Source organism: Microtus oregoni, unplaced genomic scaffold (assembly GCF_018167655.1).
Source record: "Microtus oregoni isolate MIOR12 unplaced genomic scaffold, Mior012 000012F_ref0000307, whole genome shotgun sequence".
NCBI lineage: Eukaryota > Metazoa > Chordata > Mammalia > Rodentia > Cricetidae > Microtus > Microtus oregoni.
The window spans coordinates 51,469,643-51,484,796 of NW_024543071.1; the positions used below are offsets into that span (position 1 = coordinate 51,469,643).

The following is a 15,154-nucleotide window of genomic DNA, read 5'->3' on the forward strand; positions in this document are numbered from 1 at the left end:
AGATGGTTGTGAGCCATCATGTGGTTGATGAAGTGGGTGCTGGTGAATTGAACTCAGGCCCTCTGGATGAGCAAGCAGTGCTCTTAACCTCTGAGCCATCTCTCCAGTCCCAGAGATACTTTTGATAATCAGGACAGTGTCCCGAGCTTGCAGTTTGCCAGTTACCTACTCACACGGAGCCCGCAGGCCTAGTCTGTACTGGCCTCCTCTCCAGCAGGGAACTGCTTTGTGAGGAAGGTTCTGGAAGGAGGAGGGGTGGATGATGTCCTGGACTCAACCCTTTGGCCTTCTCTAGAGTAACTTTAATTTGTTGTGGTGATTGGCCAGTGAGTGGGAATCTGAGGGCATCTTGACCCCAAGCAAAGGCTGTACGATGCTTCTTGGTTGCCCTATTTGGATTTGTTTGGTTTTATTTTGTTGTGTTGTATTTGGATTATTTTTTTACTTAAAAAATAAATTCGGCAATCTTTGGATGTCAGTGTGGCGATTTCTCAGAAAATTAGGAAAAAACCTTCCTCAAGACCCAGTAATACCACTTTTGGGTGTATATCCAAAGGATGCTCAATCATGCCACAAGGACATGTGCTCAACTATGTTCATAGCAGCTTTGTTTGTCATAGCCAGAACCTGGAAACAACCTAAATGTTCCTTGACTGAAAAATGGATAAGGAAAACGTGGTACATTTACACAATGGAGTACAACACAGCAGAAGAAAAAAAAAACATCTTGAATTTTGCAGGAAAATGGATGGAGCTAGAAAACATTATTTGGGGTGAGGTAACCCAGTCACAGAAAGACAATTATCACATGTACTCACTCATAGGTGTTTTTTAAACATAAAGCAAAGAAAACCAGCCTACAAATCACAATCCCAGAGAACTTAGACAACAATGAAGACACTAAGAGAGACTTACATAGATCTAATCTACATGGGAAGTAGAAAAAGACAAGATCTCCTGAGTAAATTGGGAGCATGGGGACCTTGGGGGAGGGTTGAAACGGGGAGGAGAGAGACAGGGAGGGGAGCAGAGAAAAATGTCGAGCTCAGTAAAAATCAATTAAAAGAAAAGAAAAAAGAAATACAAGAGCCAGGTACACACCCTTTAATCCCAGCACATGGGAAACAGAGGCAGGTGGATCTCCGAGTTCCAGGCCAGCCTGATCTGTAAGAGTTTCAGGACAGCTAGGGCTACACAGAGAAACTGTCTCGAAAAACAAACAAACCAGTGTGAGGTACCAGGGCCATCTTTCTTTTTTTTAATTTATTTATTTATTAAGGATTTCTGCCTCCTCCCCGCCACCACCTCCCATTTCCCTCCCCCTCCCCCGATCAAGTCCCCCTCCCTCATCAGCACGAAGAGCAGTCAGGGTTCCCTGACCTGTGGGAAGCCCAAGGACCACCCACCTCTATCCAGGTCTAGTAAGGTGAGCATCCAAACTGCCTAGGCTCCCCCAAAGCCAGTACGTGCAGTAGGATCAAAAACCCACTGCCATTGTTCTTGAGTTCTCAGTATTCCTCATTGTCCGCTATGTTCAGCTAGTCCGGATTTATCCCATGCTTTTTCAGACCCAGGCCAGCTGTGGGCCATCTTTCTTAAGTGGGTTTAAATGCAGGGCTTTATGCGTGTAAGGTAAGTGAGCTTACTTACCCTGACTCGGCCATCGCCCCAGTGCCCAGCCCTTGGTAACAGAGGGAGAAAGGGCCTGGAGGAGGGCCCCCCTGCAGATGTGGGGACACAGACCTCCTGCGAGGTGTAATTGGATCCCTCTGAGCTGCAGGGTTGAGGACCTGTGTGGTCCTAACTCCTGGCCTGATCCTCCACCTCCCAGTCCCCTCCCCTGCCTTTTTACATAAGGCCTGGGCACACAGGACCTTGGGTAGAGCCCTTGCCATGGCCTTCACAGACCTGCTGGATGCTCTGGGGGGCGTAGGTCGCTTCCAGTTTGTCTATACAGCCTTGCTGCTGCTTCCCTGCGGGCTGCTGGCCTGCCACACCTTCCTGCAGAACTTCACAGCGGCGGCACCCCCTCACTACTGCAAGCATCTTGCCAACAACACAGAAGCTACCACCAATGACTCAGAGGCCTGGCTGAGGGCCACCATACCCCTGAACCAGCATGGGGTCCCTGAGCCATGCCAGCGCTACACAGAACCCCAGTGGGCCCTTCTGAAGTCCAACACCTCCTCCCACGGAGTGGCCACAGAGGACTGCAAGGATGGTTGGGTCTATGACCGGAGCATCTTCCCCTCTACCATCGTGATGGAGGTCAGAGGTGGGCGGGTGGCCTGGGGCAGGGAGGCTGCTGCCTAGGGTCACAGATTAGCATTATTCTCTCCCTAATAGTGGGACCTGGTATGTGAATCCCGCACCCTCCGTGACCTGGCTCAGTCCATCTACATGTCTGGGGTGCTGGTAGGAGCTGCCTTGTTTGGTGGCCTTGCAGACCGGTGAGTGTTTGGGAGAGGTTCTAGTCACTTAGGAAAGCCCTCACGTTCATCTGTGTTCCTTTTCTTTCTCTTCTTCCTTTCTTCCCTTTTCTTTTTGTGTGTATATGTGTGTATATAAACATAGTAAGTTTGTGTATGTATCTGTGAGCATTTCTTCCTTCCTCCCTTTTTTGTTTTTCTGGTTTTTCAAGACAGGGTGTCTCTGTGTAGCCTGGAAACTCACTCTGTAGACCAGGCTGGCCTTGAACTCACAGACATCCTCCTGCCTCTGCCTATCAAGTGCAGGGATTAAAGGCATGTACCACCACCACTCAGTGAAATTTTTCTTTTAATTTTTTTGAATTTCTGATCTTTCTGCCTCCTCTTCCCAATGCTGGGATTACAGGCATAGGCCTCAGGGTCTTTTCAAAATCTCTACCTTTCCCCAACCTGGACTAAATCTCTCAGTCTCTGGTTCTCTTCTACATGTCCCTCTATTCCTGACCAGCCTTGGCCACCAGCATTGGGGTCCTGGCAGTTGTATGAGCTATTTACTAGGGTGGCTTTGACTGGGCATCTCATCTTCCCCTTGATTGCTTTGGTGTTTCTGCCAAGGCAGAAGGGTCAGGCACAGGTTTTGCTCCCTTGGGGTCATCTGGCCAGCTTGGGATTCCCTAACCCCTCACTCTTTGGGCTCAGGTTGGGTCGCAAGGCTCCGCTGGTTTGGTCGTACCTGCAGCTGGCAGTTTCCGGGGCTGCCACAGCTTACGTTGGCTCCTTCAGTGCCTACTGTGTCTTCCGGTTCTTAATGGGCATGACCTTCTCTGGCATCATCCTCAACTCCCTCTCCCTGGGTGAGTCCAATTCAGGTGGGACCCAGAGAGGCTGGGGTCAGGAGGAGGGGGAATTGCAGCCATCATAGGACATCTTTGTTAATTTTGGGGGTGAGGGGTAATTCTCATCCAGAAACCTCAACTCAAAACCCCACCCAGGGGTCTGGATTTGGAAGACCTGGGTTGGCAGATTGTGACCATGGTAGCAATGGCAATGGACCCTGGTGGCCTATCTGGTTCTGAGTTTCAGTTTACTAATCCGTGAGCTGCAAGGGTCAGGTTGATTTCATCTGAGTGTTACTCAACAATAACCACTAATTGTCTACAATGTGCCAGGCTTAGGAGGGGTCACACAGGTGACTGGGACACAGGGCCGTGAGATAGGATGATCTCCAAGGGAGCCAGGTATGGTGGCTCACACACGTAATCCCAGCACTTGGGAAATGGAAGCAGGAGGATCAGGAGTTCAAGGTCATCCTCAGTTACACAGCAAGTTTGAGTCTGTAAAAAAGTAGGGGTGGGGGTGGGGGTGGGGGGCTCATACAATCAATGATCCTATTCTGGAACCCAAACGCCAACTTTAGGGCAGGGTGCCAAGGTGCATGAATATAATCCCAGCTCTCAGGAGGTAGAGGCAGGAGGATCACACATTTGAGGCTAGCCTGGTCTACAAAGTGAGTTCCAGGCTAATCAAAAAGTACAGAGGGTGAGACCCTGTCTATAATAAAGAAATAGTCAGGCAGTGGTGACGTATGCCTTTAATCCCAGCACTCAGGAGGCAGAGACAAGCAGATCTCTGAGTTCAAAGATAGCCTGGTCTATAGAGAGAGTCCCAGGATAGTCAAGGCTACACAGAGAAACCCTGTCTCAAAAAACTGGAAAAGGAAGGAAGGAAGGAAGGAAGGAAGGAAGGAAGGAAGGAAGGAAATGGTTCCAAGGACGACAGAGAGCCCTGAGGCTGTATGGCTTTAGGGAAGATGGGTTTGCTAGTCTGCAAAGGCTGGTTATTTCTTAGCTCCATGGTAGAGATTTTAACTCCTGGGTGCTAAACAAATAGGAGTGTCCCCCTTCAGTGATAGGTAATAAACTGGAGCCTGTAGGTGGTCCTGGTGGAAGGCATCATGGGAGCCCACCCTGGACACAGAGCTGCCACCAGTGTGTGTCTCTTAGACCACTTGGTTTGCTTATGAAGGCGTCATCAGCCTCAGGAAGGGCCACTACCTTCACTGTCCATAGACAGATGGGCCTTTGACTTCAGGGAGGGAGGGAGGTCTTGGGCTTAGAGAACCAGGTGTGGAGATCAGGATCCCTTTTCTGCTTCTTTCAGAACCATCATTTGGGTATTGGAAGATGCTAAGCATATATTGGGACCTCAGTAATCCAGTCCCACGCACCTCCTTCTAGAAGGGCAGGTGTACAGTCATGGCTTAGAGCAGGTACCTGGGGTCCTTCAGTCCATCTCATACTAGAATGGCCTCTCTACCACACAAATGTTTGCACTCTCATGTGCACATGCACTTGAACACACACACACGCACGAGCAGGGGACATGCCAATAGAGGCCCCACACTCTGTCTCAGGACCCCCAACCTTACAAGGAAGCCATTGTGGAGTCTGATGTCCTGTAATAACCCACCACAGGCCACTCTTAGAGTATTGTCTAGGTAAATCTTGGTGTGGGGTTTAAGTTGCCGCAGTCTTGAGGAAGGGACAGGTGAACTGAACAGCTGTGTGGCAGATGAGGCACTTAAGTTGGCTGTCTTTATTCCACAGTTGTAGAGTGGATGCCAACCAGGGGCCGGACGGTGGCGGGCATCTTGCTGGGCTTCTCCTTCACCTTGGGCCAGCTTATCCTGGCTGGCGTGGCCTACCTGATCCGTCCCTGGCGGTGGCTACAGTTTGCTGTTTCTGCTCCTTTCCTGGTCTTTTTCCTCTATTCTTGGTATGTCCATCAGAGAAGGGGATGGGTGGGTATGTGCATCTGTGTGGTTGAACCCCAACATGGCTTTTTTTTGGGGGGGGGAGTTGTTTGAGACAGTTTTTCTGTATTGCTTTGGAACCTGTTCTGGAACTTGCTCTATAGACCAGGCTGGCCTCAAACTCACAGAAATCCACCTGCCTTTGCCTCCCGAGTGCTGGGATTAAAGGTATGAGCTACCACCACCGGACTCTGACATGGCTTCTTGATAGGACAGAGTGTGCCGTGTCTGTGATGTACTGGACACAGAGAACAGAGAGTGTCATGAAGGTCACAGGGGTCCTGGTACTCATGGATAGAAATAAATAAATAAATAAATAAATAAATAAATAGATTTAGGGAATCTTTGGGAAACCTCTGTCCTTGGCATAGAGCTCTGGAACACACAAAATGATCTTGCCTGTATCAGTTCCACTATATTTTATGACACACCCATGACATTTGGTAAGAGGAAAACTGAGGTACAGCCCAGAGAGGGACCATGGTTTTTTTCAAGGTCACACAGTGACCGATATTCAATACCAAGTATATCTTAGTATATTCAATACCAAGTATATCTCAGTTTTGATAGACTCTTCAGTGATTCTCTGTATGATAAACTTTTTTAAAAATAGGAAAATAGGTGGGCAAGATAGCTTAGCAGGTAAAGGCACTTGTCTTCAAGTTTAACAACCAGAGTTCAATTTCTGGGACCCACCTACATAGTGGAATTTTAAAAAATTAAGAAGAGAGTATTGTGTTAGGTGTAGTGGTTGCACACCTGGTTCTCCAACACTTTGGAGGCAGAGCCTGAAGGACCAGGAGTTTGAGGCCAGCCTGGGCTATCTAGGGAGAACCTGTCTCCAAAACAAAACAACAAAGGGACTTTGGTGGCACATCCTGGGCATGAAGCAGGGGCCATGCCACCTGCCTTTAGGGTCTGGTAGAAGGCAATGAAGGTATGTTGGGACTGCAGGTGGGAATGATCCTTCTGTGTTCCAGGTGGCTTCCAGAGTCATCCCGATGGCTCCTCCTTCATGGCAAGTCTCAACAAGCTGTGCAGAACCTTCGGAAGGTGGCCATGATAAACGGCAGGAAGGAGGAAGGTGAAAGGCTGACTACAGAGGTAAGCAGCTGTGTGGGTGGAAGGCTGGGGTAGGTTTTCATGTTAGTAGCTTCTGGTTACACTGGGACTTGTCAATTACCCCAGACTTACCTGCCTGCTGTCCCAACGCAGAGGCTGGTGATGCTCAGGGCAGGCAGAGAATGAAGTGTTGAGTATGGGGGCTGGGGAGGTGGCTTAGTGGATAAAGTATTTATTGTACAAGCATGAGAACCCCAGCTCAATCTCTAGCATGCTCAGGGGAAAAGAAGTCAGGTATGGTGGTATACCCAGAAGTTAGGTGCTATACCCAGAGCTGAAGTGTGTGTGTGTGTGGGGGGGGGGGTAGAGCAGGGACTCGCGTGCCAGCTGGCCTAGCTGAAAGGGTAAGTTTTAGGTTCAGTGACAAGACCTTAAACTTTAAAAAAAAAAAATTTAAGAAATACACACATAGCCGGTCATGGTGGCACTCACCCTTAGTCCCAGCACTTGGGAGGTAGAGGCAGGCAGATCCTTAGTTCAAAGCCACCCTGGCCTACAAAGTGAGTTCCAGGACAGCCAGGGATACATAGTGAAACTCTGCCTCAGGGGAAAAAGAGAAAGAAAGAAATGTACTGTGCACACAAAGCACACACCAGAAGTGGTTGTCAACATTTGCCCTCACACGCCTCCCACACGTGAGTGCACAAACACTTGAACACACTCATACACCACACACATGAGGAGGGGGAGGAACACATGAACACACTCATACACCACACACATGAGGGGGAGGAACACATGAACACACTCATACACCACACACATGAGGAGGGGGAGGAAGAGGAGGAAGAAAATCCAAATTGGGGCCAGTGAGACAGCCCAGTGGTGACCTGAGCTGAGCCCTCAGAACCCACACGAAGGAAGGAGAGACCTGGCTCTCACAGCTGTCCTCTGACCTCCACACATGCTGATAAATGGAACAGAAAGACTGCAAAAAAGAGAAAGAAATAGACACTGAGGTTTGGATAGACCCTGTAATTTGCCTCTGAGCACACGGTAGAGTTGTCCTGGAGATGGAAGCTAGGCCTTGCACGTGCTAACCCAGTGCAGAAACAGCTAATTCCAGTCAGCTACTTTTAACCACTCCTTGACCCTATCGTGAAGTTACAGGAATTGAGTGTGTCTCTAGCGCCTCAGAACCTCGGGATTGTTGGGGTACATGTTGCAGCCCCCATCTCAAAATCATGCAAACAGTCTCTAAGGACCCATCAGTTCCTCAGTGGAGAGGATAACGACAGATATCATCCCAAGAAACACAACTGAAGTTCTGTTTTCCACTGATAAGGTGTCCCCAGCAGGAAAATTGGGGTGCCATAGCCCTCAATGCCCCTCCCTGATCAGACATTCCTCATCCAGGTGGTGAGCTCCTACATCCAGAGTGAGTTCTCAAGTGTCCGTACTTCCAACTCCATCTTGGACCTCTTCCGAACCCCGGCCATCAGAAAGGTCACATGCTGTCTCATGGCTATCTGGTAGGTGATGAGCTCATACCCAAGACTTTGTCCTAAGATGGGAGCACACTTTCTGCTCTCATTGGCAAACAGTCCTGGTACAATGAGCAGGTGAGTGTGTGAATTCAATCTCAAGTCACACCCTTTCAGCACCAGGTCCTCAGGGCTGGGGAGATGACTCAGGGATGAAGAGCACTTGCTCTACAAGTGTGAGGACCTGAGTTCAGATCCCTAGTACCTGTGTGAAAAGCTGAGCATGGCCAGGTGTGCCTGTAACATTGAATATAAGCAGATCCTGAGAACTAGCCTAGCTAAGCTGAGCTTCAGGTTCCGGTCTAAGGGAATAAAGCATCAGAAGATAGAGGAGGACACCCAGTGACCTCTGGCCTTTATATTTGTACACATGGGTTAGCACATTGGCACAGACAGGTGCATACATAAGCAAAGGACACACACACACAAAGGTCATCCCCAGGGGCTCGAGAGATGGCCCAGCAGTTTAGAGTACTTGCTGTTCTTGCAGAGGACCCTGGCTCAATTGCCAACACCTACATGGTGGCTCAAAACCAACTGTAAATGCAATTCCAGAGGATCTGCCCCTGTGGAATCTCCATGTGAGTTATTTGGGAACTGGTGGGTGGGGAAGGAAAGTCCGCCAACATCTGCCAACCAGACAGATGTGGTGCACATGCGTACATGCCGTTTTTTTAAATTAAGGTTACAGCTGGGTGCTGATGGCACATACCTTTGATCCCAATACTCAGGAGGCAGGGGAAGATGAATCTCTCTCTCTCCCTCTCTCTGTGAGCTCCAGGACAGCCAGGGTTACACAGAGAAACCCTGTCTCTGAAGGTTCCACCTAGCACTTGGTACTCTGTGGAAGCACTGACTGGCAGCATAGATGAGACATTACATTGGTCTAGGGTGTCCACATTTGAGCAGAATCTTACCTGCACATATGTGCACATAAACTCACACAGATACACACATACATGCACAAATAAAAGTAAGCAAAACTTTAAAAATTAATAAAATAGCAAATAAAAATAAACAATTTAACATATAAATTTATAATTAATTTTTTTATAATTTAACAAATAAATTTTTGAAAGGGGGTCTCAGAATGTAGCCCAGTCCTGAGCACTTGTCCAGCATGTACAAGCTGCTAGGGTCAATCCCCAGATGAAACAAAACAACAAGCCAGGCAGTCTCATTTATTACACAAACTGGGAGGGCAAAGTGAAAAAAGATGAATATCTTTGCCCCTCTCCTCCACATTCCCTGGACATTAAATATTTCAAGCTGACATTTATGAGGCGGGGAGATAGACAATGATTGAGTTCCGATTACAGTTTGGTCCTTGTGAGTCTCAAAGTCGAGATATGCCAAGAACTTTCAGTGTTTTTGACCCCTGACCCCTGACATTCTGTCACCTGATTTGGGATGTGTCGCTTCGGCTCTGGGAATGCAGAGGTGTCTCCCACTCTGGAGGTGGAGAGAACTTGATGATCTGACTCTGGGCTCTGAGGGAGACTTGGTGACCCCAAGACCTCCCTGAGGTGTGTTGTGACATCCCCCACATCCCCAGCTGAGCCTGCCCTTCCAGACATTTCCTCACCTTCCTCTTCCTGCTGGAAAGACACAAACTACCAACTCCAAACTCAGAGGTTGAAAACCCTCTTTTGGATCCTTCTAGAGAAAATTAGCAATGGCCCGTTCTTGTTAAGAGGCAGCAATCCACAGCTTAGGCAGAGGTGGGACCTTGGGTCTGGCTGCAAGATTCTCCAACCATCCCAACCCCCTTGAAGCCTCCCAGCTTCAATTTATTAATTTCAGTTTATATAGAAAATCTTGGCTGTTTCAGTGCTCCCCTGAAGCCCTGGAGCCTCACTAGGCCGCATCTGGGTCCAATTACACCACTTCTGGAGTGTGGAGAGAGGCCCCCTAGGCTCAGCTGGGGCGGGGCAGGACTCCTAGGGTCCCAGGAGGACTGGGAGGATGAAAAGGGAGCTGAGAATTGGTCAGCTTGTGCACACATGTATGCATATACACTTATGTTCCTACAAAAATAGATTAACACTCTGTTCTGCCACTAGTTTTTACTTTAAATAACATTTAAAAAATCATATCTGAAATACCTTTTATTGTTAAGCAAAGCCATGGAAAATATGGTAGATTTGTAGTAAATATTTGATAAGCCGTAGAATAACGCGTGAACAAAGGAAGGAACGTGAGAGCTTTGTCAGGTACAGGGACGTCAGACAGAAAGGAAAACGTCTATCTAGTCCGTTCCCGCTGTGCTGGGATCCAGCTTGACGTGACTGCAGCCATCCTGACTGTGGCCCCGTTTGCGGCCACCCCTCCAGTTCCCCAGTGCGCATCTAAACTTAGTGGGGTGAACAAACTTGATTGGGTAGTCAGTCATGCCAAGCGTTGAGCCAAGGACCGCTCCTTACCTGACAGTTGATACGAGAATGTTTTTTGAGACTGTCCGAGTACATCCCAATTGGCCCTGATCCATTTTGGCATGGATTAGGGGAAAAAAAGAGAAAACTTAAACTCTTCCTCTTGCCCCTGGGCACCAAGACATGCTTCCATCCGCAGGTCCAGAATAACTTGAAGCCTGCCAGTCCTGGACTAGTCTGTCTTTTGGCACCTTCTATTCTTGGTAGCCAATTCTCAAACACCAGGTATTTCCAGAACATTGCCAATATCTGCCCCACCTGGATGGCACTCCAAGTCTCTGTGGGAAGACCATTTTGAGAACAAAGCCACCCCTTATAGTCCCTGCTAGCTGTGCCAACCACATGCCCTCAGGAACATGAAAATGAACCTGGTGGCTTTTTCCTGGTTGGTCTTTGGCTTTCTCAAAGGCCACCATGACTAGGCTCCACTCACTTCCCCTGCAGGCTGAAGTGCCGGCCCAAGCGCTGGGTCCCCACATGGCTCTCACAAGGCTGAGCTGCAGGAGTCTGTCTAGCTCAGCACTGTGGCAGAGTCTTGGTGGAAGAATTCATTTGGCAGAGTTGCCCTCTCTGCAGCTGTAGGCTGGATGTCTCTGCTGACCATCTCAATTCCAAGAGACCACCTACATTTCTGGCCAGGTGACAGTCTCCATTTCCGTGGAGACTCTCACAGCAGATTGCTCTCTGCCTGGGTGAAGAGGCACACCCGTAGCCTCAGTATGGGGAGAAGTGGAAACAGAAAAATCAGAGGCTCAAGGTTAGCCTTTGAAAAATAACAAGTTCAAGCCCAGCTTGGGCTATATGAGACCTGATCTCATAAATCTGGAAGAAAAAAAATGTGTCTTAGGCTCTGGATCTCTAGCTCTCTGCCACTGACCTAGGCCCAGGCTTAAAGGACTTGTGTGATTGGATCACCCCATTATCTTCAAGTCAACTGACATTAGACCTTCATCACACAGGCAAAATCCTTTCAAAACAACTCTTAAAGCCGGGCGATGGTGGCGCATGCCTTTAATCCCAGCACTTGGGAGACAGAGGCAGGCGGATCTCCGTGAGTTCGAGACCAGCCTGGTCTACGAGAGCTAGTTCCAGGACAGGCTCCAAAACCACAGAGAAACCCTGTCTCGAAAAACCAAAACAAACAAACAAACAAAAAACAACTCTTAACATTGGTGTTTGGATGACTAGGAGAGGGTTTGTGTTAACCCTGGCCAGGAATAAGGTGGACCACGTTAGACTTATGCCCATCCAGTCACCATTTTTGTCATTTTGGTTGGCTGTTTAAGACGGGGGTCTCTCTCTGTAGCCCAGGTAGGCATTGAGCTCTGGATTTTGCTGTCTTGGCCTCTTCGGTGCTGGTATTACAGGTGCATGCCACTCTTGCCTTGCTTTGAAAAGCACACACCAAAATGTGCATGGCTTAGCTTGATGGATTTTCATGTTTGATCCGGAAACAGAACACAACTAGGTACTTGGCTTGCCTATAATTGCAGAACTTGGGAGGCTGAGGGAGGAAGGCTGCTATGATATTTAAGCCAGCCTGGGCTACACGGTGAGTTCCAGGCCAGCTTGAGCTATGTTGCTAGACCCTGTCAGAGAGAGAAGGGGGAGGGGAGATCCTGTCTCAGAAAATAAGGTGGCAATACTAAATGATAGCTCCGCAGGTCAAAACACTCACGCAACAACCTGACATACATCCTGGCAAACCCAAAGCAGAAGGAGAGAACTGACTCCCCAAAAGCTACCCTCTGACCTCCACACGTGTACAGATGCACAGACTATAACAAAAATTAATTAATAAAATGAAGACAACGGGGAGAGTGGTTGAGGAAGGTACCACACACAGGAGTACATATGCACACACATGCCACACAGTCACACACACAAACAAACAAAGGTAAGCTTTTGAGACAGGGTCTCCCTGTGTAACCCAGGCTGGCCTTGGCCTTCCGAGTGTTGGGACTACAGGCCTGGGCTGGCCTGAACGATGCTCCTGTGTTATGTAACGTGTGCCTGTCTTCTATCTTTATTCTTTAGTACAGTTTTAGTGCCAGCCCTGAAGTTACACTGACAGTGGAAACCAAACTTAGCCCAGAGCTCAGAGCCTGAGCTCAGAGGAGAGGGTGGGGAGAAAGAGATGTAGTGGAAAGTGCCCCAAAGTCAGGCTTAGGGGACCAGAAGATGCTGCTGGAGGACAGGGGATTTGAGCTCCCCAAGAGGAGGATTCCCCGGTCACACAGCCTGCATCTTCTGCCTTGAGTCTCAGCGGAGTGGGCCATTCTGCCGCCTTTCCCAGGTTCTCTAACTCCGTGGCTTACTACGGCCTGGCCATGGACCTGCAGAAGTTTGGGCTCAGCATCTACCTGGTACAGGCCCTGTTTGGGATCATCGACATCCCAGCCATGCTGGTCGCCACTACCACCATGATTTATGTGGGACGCCGGGCCACAGTGGCCTCCTTCCTCATCCTAGCCGGGCTCATGGTCATCACCAACATGTTTGTGCCTGAGGGTGAGTCATCACGTCTGCCCCATGGGAACCACACAGACATGGACTCCAGGAACAGCGGAAGTCCCTCTGGAGCCTGACCAGCAGCACACCTGTTATTCTAGCCCTTGGAAGGCTGAGGCAGGGGGATCATCAGCTCTAGGCCAGACTGGACTACAAAGTGAGACCCTGTCCCAAAAGGAACGAAAAGGAAACTTAAGCCACCATGCCAAAGAAGAATTGGTATAGTTGATGAGAGCTGGTTTGGGTGTGGGTGATTAAGGTATCCCCCCACACATATGATCTCAGGATGCATGCCAGCTAACACCAACCTAAAGCTGGCACCACAGTTTCTTTGAGCACCTAATGTGGGTCATTTGAGTCAGGGTTTGCAATTCATAAAAGCGTTAGGACAAACATGCTAATGACATAATAGAAATACTACATGAGCCCCAAACACTGCACTAGTGACATATGCCCACCCAACAACACATCTGCACAACCGTGCAAAGCAGGCCTAGTATGTCCCTTGCTGGCAGGATAGAGAAGCTGGGAGAAAGGCAGTCACTCTGACTAGGTCACCTACCTGGATCAGGGCTAAGGTCTGAACCGAAGCCTGACTTCAAACCTTGTCTCGTCTCCACGGCAGCCACAGTGACAGACGCAAATAAACGAGGAAGCAGAGGTCAGATGGGGCAAAAAACGGGACTTCGGAATCCCATGCAGAGACCTGCCCACCTCTGCCTTCCAAGAACTGGGATTAAAGACATCAGCTCATGGCTTTTTCTTTCTTTCTTTTTTTAATATTTATTTATTTATTATGTATACAATATTCTGTCTGTGTGTGTGTCTGCAGGCCAGAAGAGGGCACCAGACCTCATTACAGATGGTTGTGAGCCACCATGTGGTTGCCGGGAATTGAACTCGGGACCTTTGGAAGAGCAGGCAATGCTCTTAACCACTGAACCATCTCTCCAGCCCCCCATGGCTTTTTCTTGTAGCTCCGCCTTTGCCCTGAGCTTTACCCACTGGTCCTCTTCCCAATCCCAAGGTCCCCCAACCCTCCATCATACCCTTACTCCAGCCTCCGCTCCCCACAGCTCCACCTTCCTCTTTGCCTCTTTAGATCTACAGACCCTGCGGACAGTGCAGGCAGCACTGGGCAAAGGCTGCCTGGCCAGCTCCTTCATCTGCGTGTACCTGTTCACAGGAGAGCTCTATCCCACGGAGATCAGGTGGGTATGAGGAATGGCGCCCAGGCAGGGGTCTACTCTCCTCTCCGACACCCACAAGGTCTGACTCTCTGGGGGCCCAGACCCAGCTGCTGATAGATCTGCACTTCCCACAGGCAGATGGGAATGGGCTTTGCCTCTGTCAATGCCCGCCTTGGAGGCTTGGCAGCTCCCCTGGTCACCACACTTGGTGAGATCAGCCCCGTCCTTCCGCCTGTGTCCTTTGGTGCCACTTCAGTCTTGGCTGGAATGGCCGTTGCCTGCTTCTTGACTGAGACCCGAAACGTGCCGCTGGTGGAAACCATCGCAGCAATGGAAAGAAGGTGAGTGCCCTCCGGCATGGCAGAGAGCGGGGTCAGATGGTTACCCTTAACCAGACCCCTGGAAGTCAGAGGAATCTTCCAAGACTGTGCACAAAATCCCACCTCTGCCTCCCTCTACAATGGCTTCCTCCCCACCAGAATAGGTTCAATGATGAAGAAAAAGAGAAAGACTAGAGTTAGACCAGGAGACATAGGAAGGGGGGTTGGAGGGGCTCAGGAGGCAACACAGTGGTAGTTTGCTTGCCCAAAACACAGGAAACTCCAGAATCGCATAAACCAGGTATGGGAGCACACACCATGAATCCCAGCACTCAGGAGGCAGTCTGGTCTAAATAGTGAATTCCAAGTCAACCACAGATACCTAATGAGACCCTGTTTCAAACAGACAAAACAAAAATTGAAAAAAAAATTGAACATTGAGATTTTTCTAAAAATGAAACCTGTCAGGAAGAGCGGGCAGAGGAATGGGCAAGTGGGCAAGTCAGGAAACAAAACGACTGAAACAGAAGTTCCTATTTGCCTTTGAGCAGAGTCAAAGAAGGCCGATCCAAAAGAGACACAGAACGTAAGAGCGAAGAAATTTCTCTTCAGCAGCTGGGGGCTTCTCCCCTCAAAGAAACCATTTAAGCTGCCAAGAGCCTGGCACTGAGCTGGCTAGAGCTCAGCCTGTGCTGGCAGGGAGCGTGAGTGTCCAGGTCCCCCTAGAGGACCCTGGTGCAGAACTCCACACAGAGCCAGAGGACATCATGGACTTTCCTGCAGACCCACACCCAAGCCCAACCAGACCACGGAAGCCACATGCGGGGACTGAAGGAAAGCCTGCTGTCTGTCGC

The 15,154-nt window shown here is 49.4% G+C and overlaps 1 protein-coding gene across 1 annotated transcript; it reads left to right on the forward strand.

The window, feature by feature from the left end:
* Positions 1-1,893: 1,893 nt before the first annotated feature.
* Positions 1,894-14,948, forward strand: LOC121454802 (solute carrier family 22 member 20). Its single transcript, XM_041662220.1, has 10 exons — positions 1,894-2,268; positions 2,347-2,450; positions 3,129-3,283; positions 5,036-5,204; positions 6,222-6,345; positions 7,720-7,835; positions 12,576-12,790; positions 13,893-14,001; positions 14,115-14,321; positions 14,852-14,948. The coding sequence occupies exons 1-10, from the start codon at positions 1,894-1,896 to the stop codon at positions 14,946-14,948; spliced, it is 1,671 nt and encodes a 556-aa protein (XP_041518154.1).
* The last annotated feature ends 206 nt before the right edge of the window (positions 14,949-15,154 follow it).

What these genes read in the sequence shown, in the direction of transcription:
- LOC121454802 (XM_041662220.1), top strand. Translation starts at nt 1,894, where the DNA reads ATGGCCTTCACAGACCTGCTGGATGCTCTGGGGGGCGTAGGTCGCTTC. An exon ending in GTCTTTTTCCTCTATTCTTG is followed by an intron (nt 5,205 to 6,221) that starts GTATGTCCATCA and finishes TCTGTGTTCCAG; the next exon opens with GTGGCTTCCAGAGTCATCCC. An exon ending in GTGAAAGGCTGACTACAGAG is followed by an intron (nt 6,346 to 7,719) that starts GTAAGCAGCTGT and finishes TTCCTCATCCAG; the next exon opens with GTGGTGAGCTCCTACATCCA.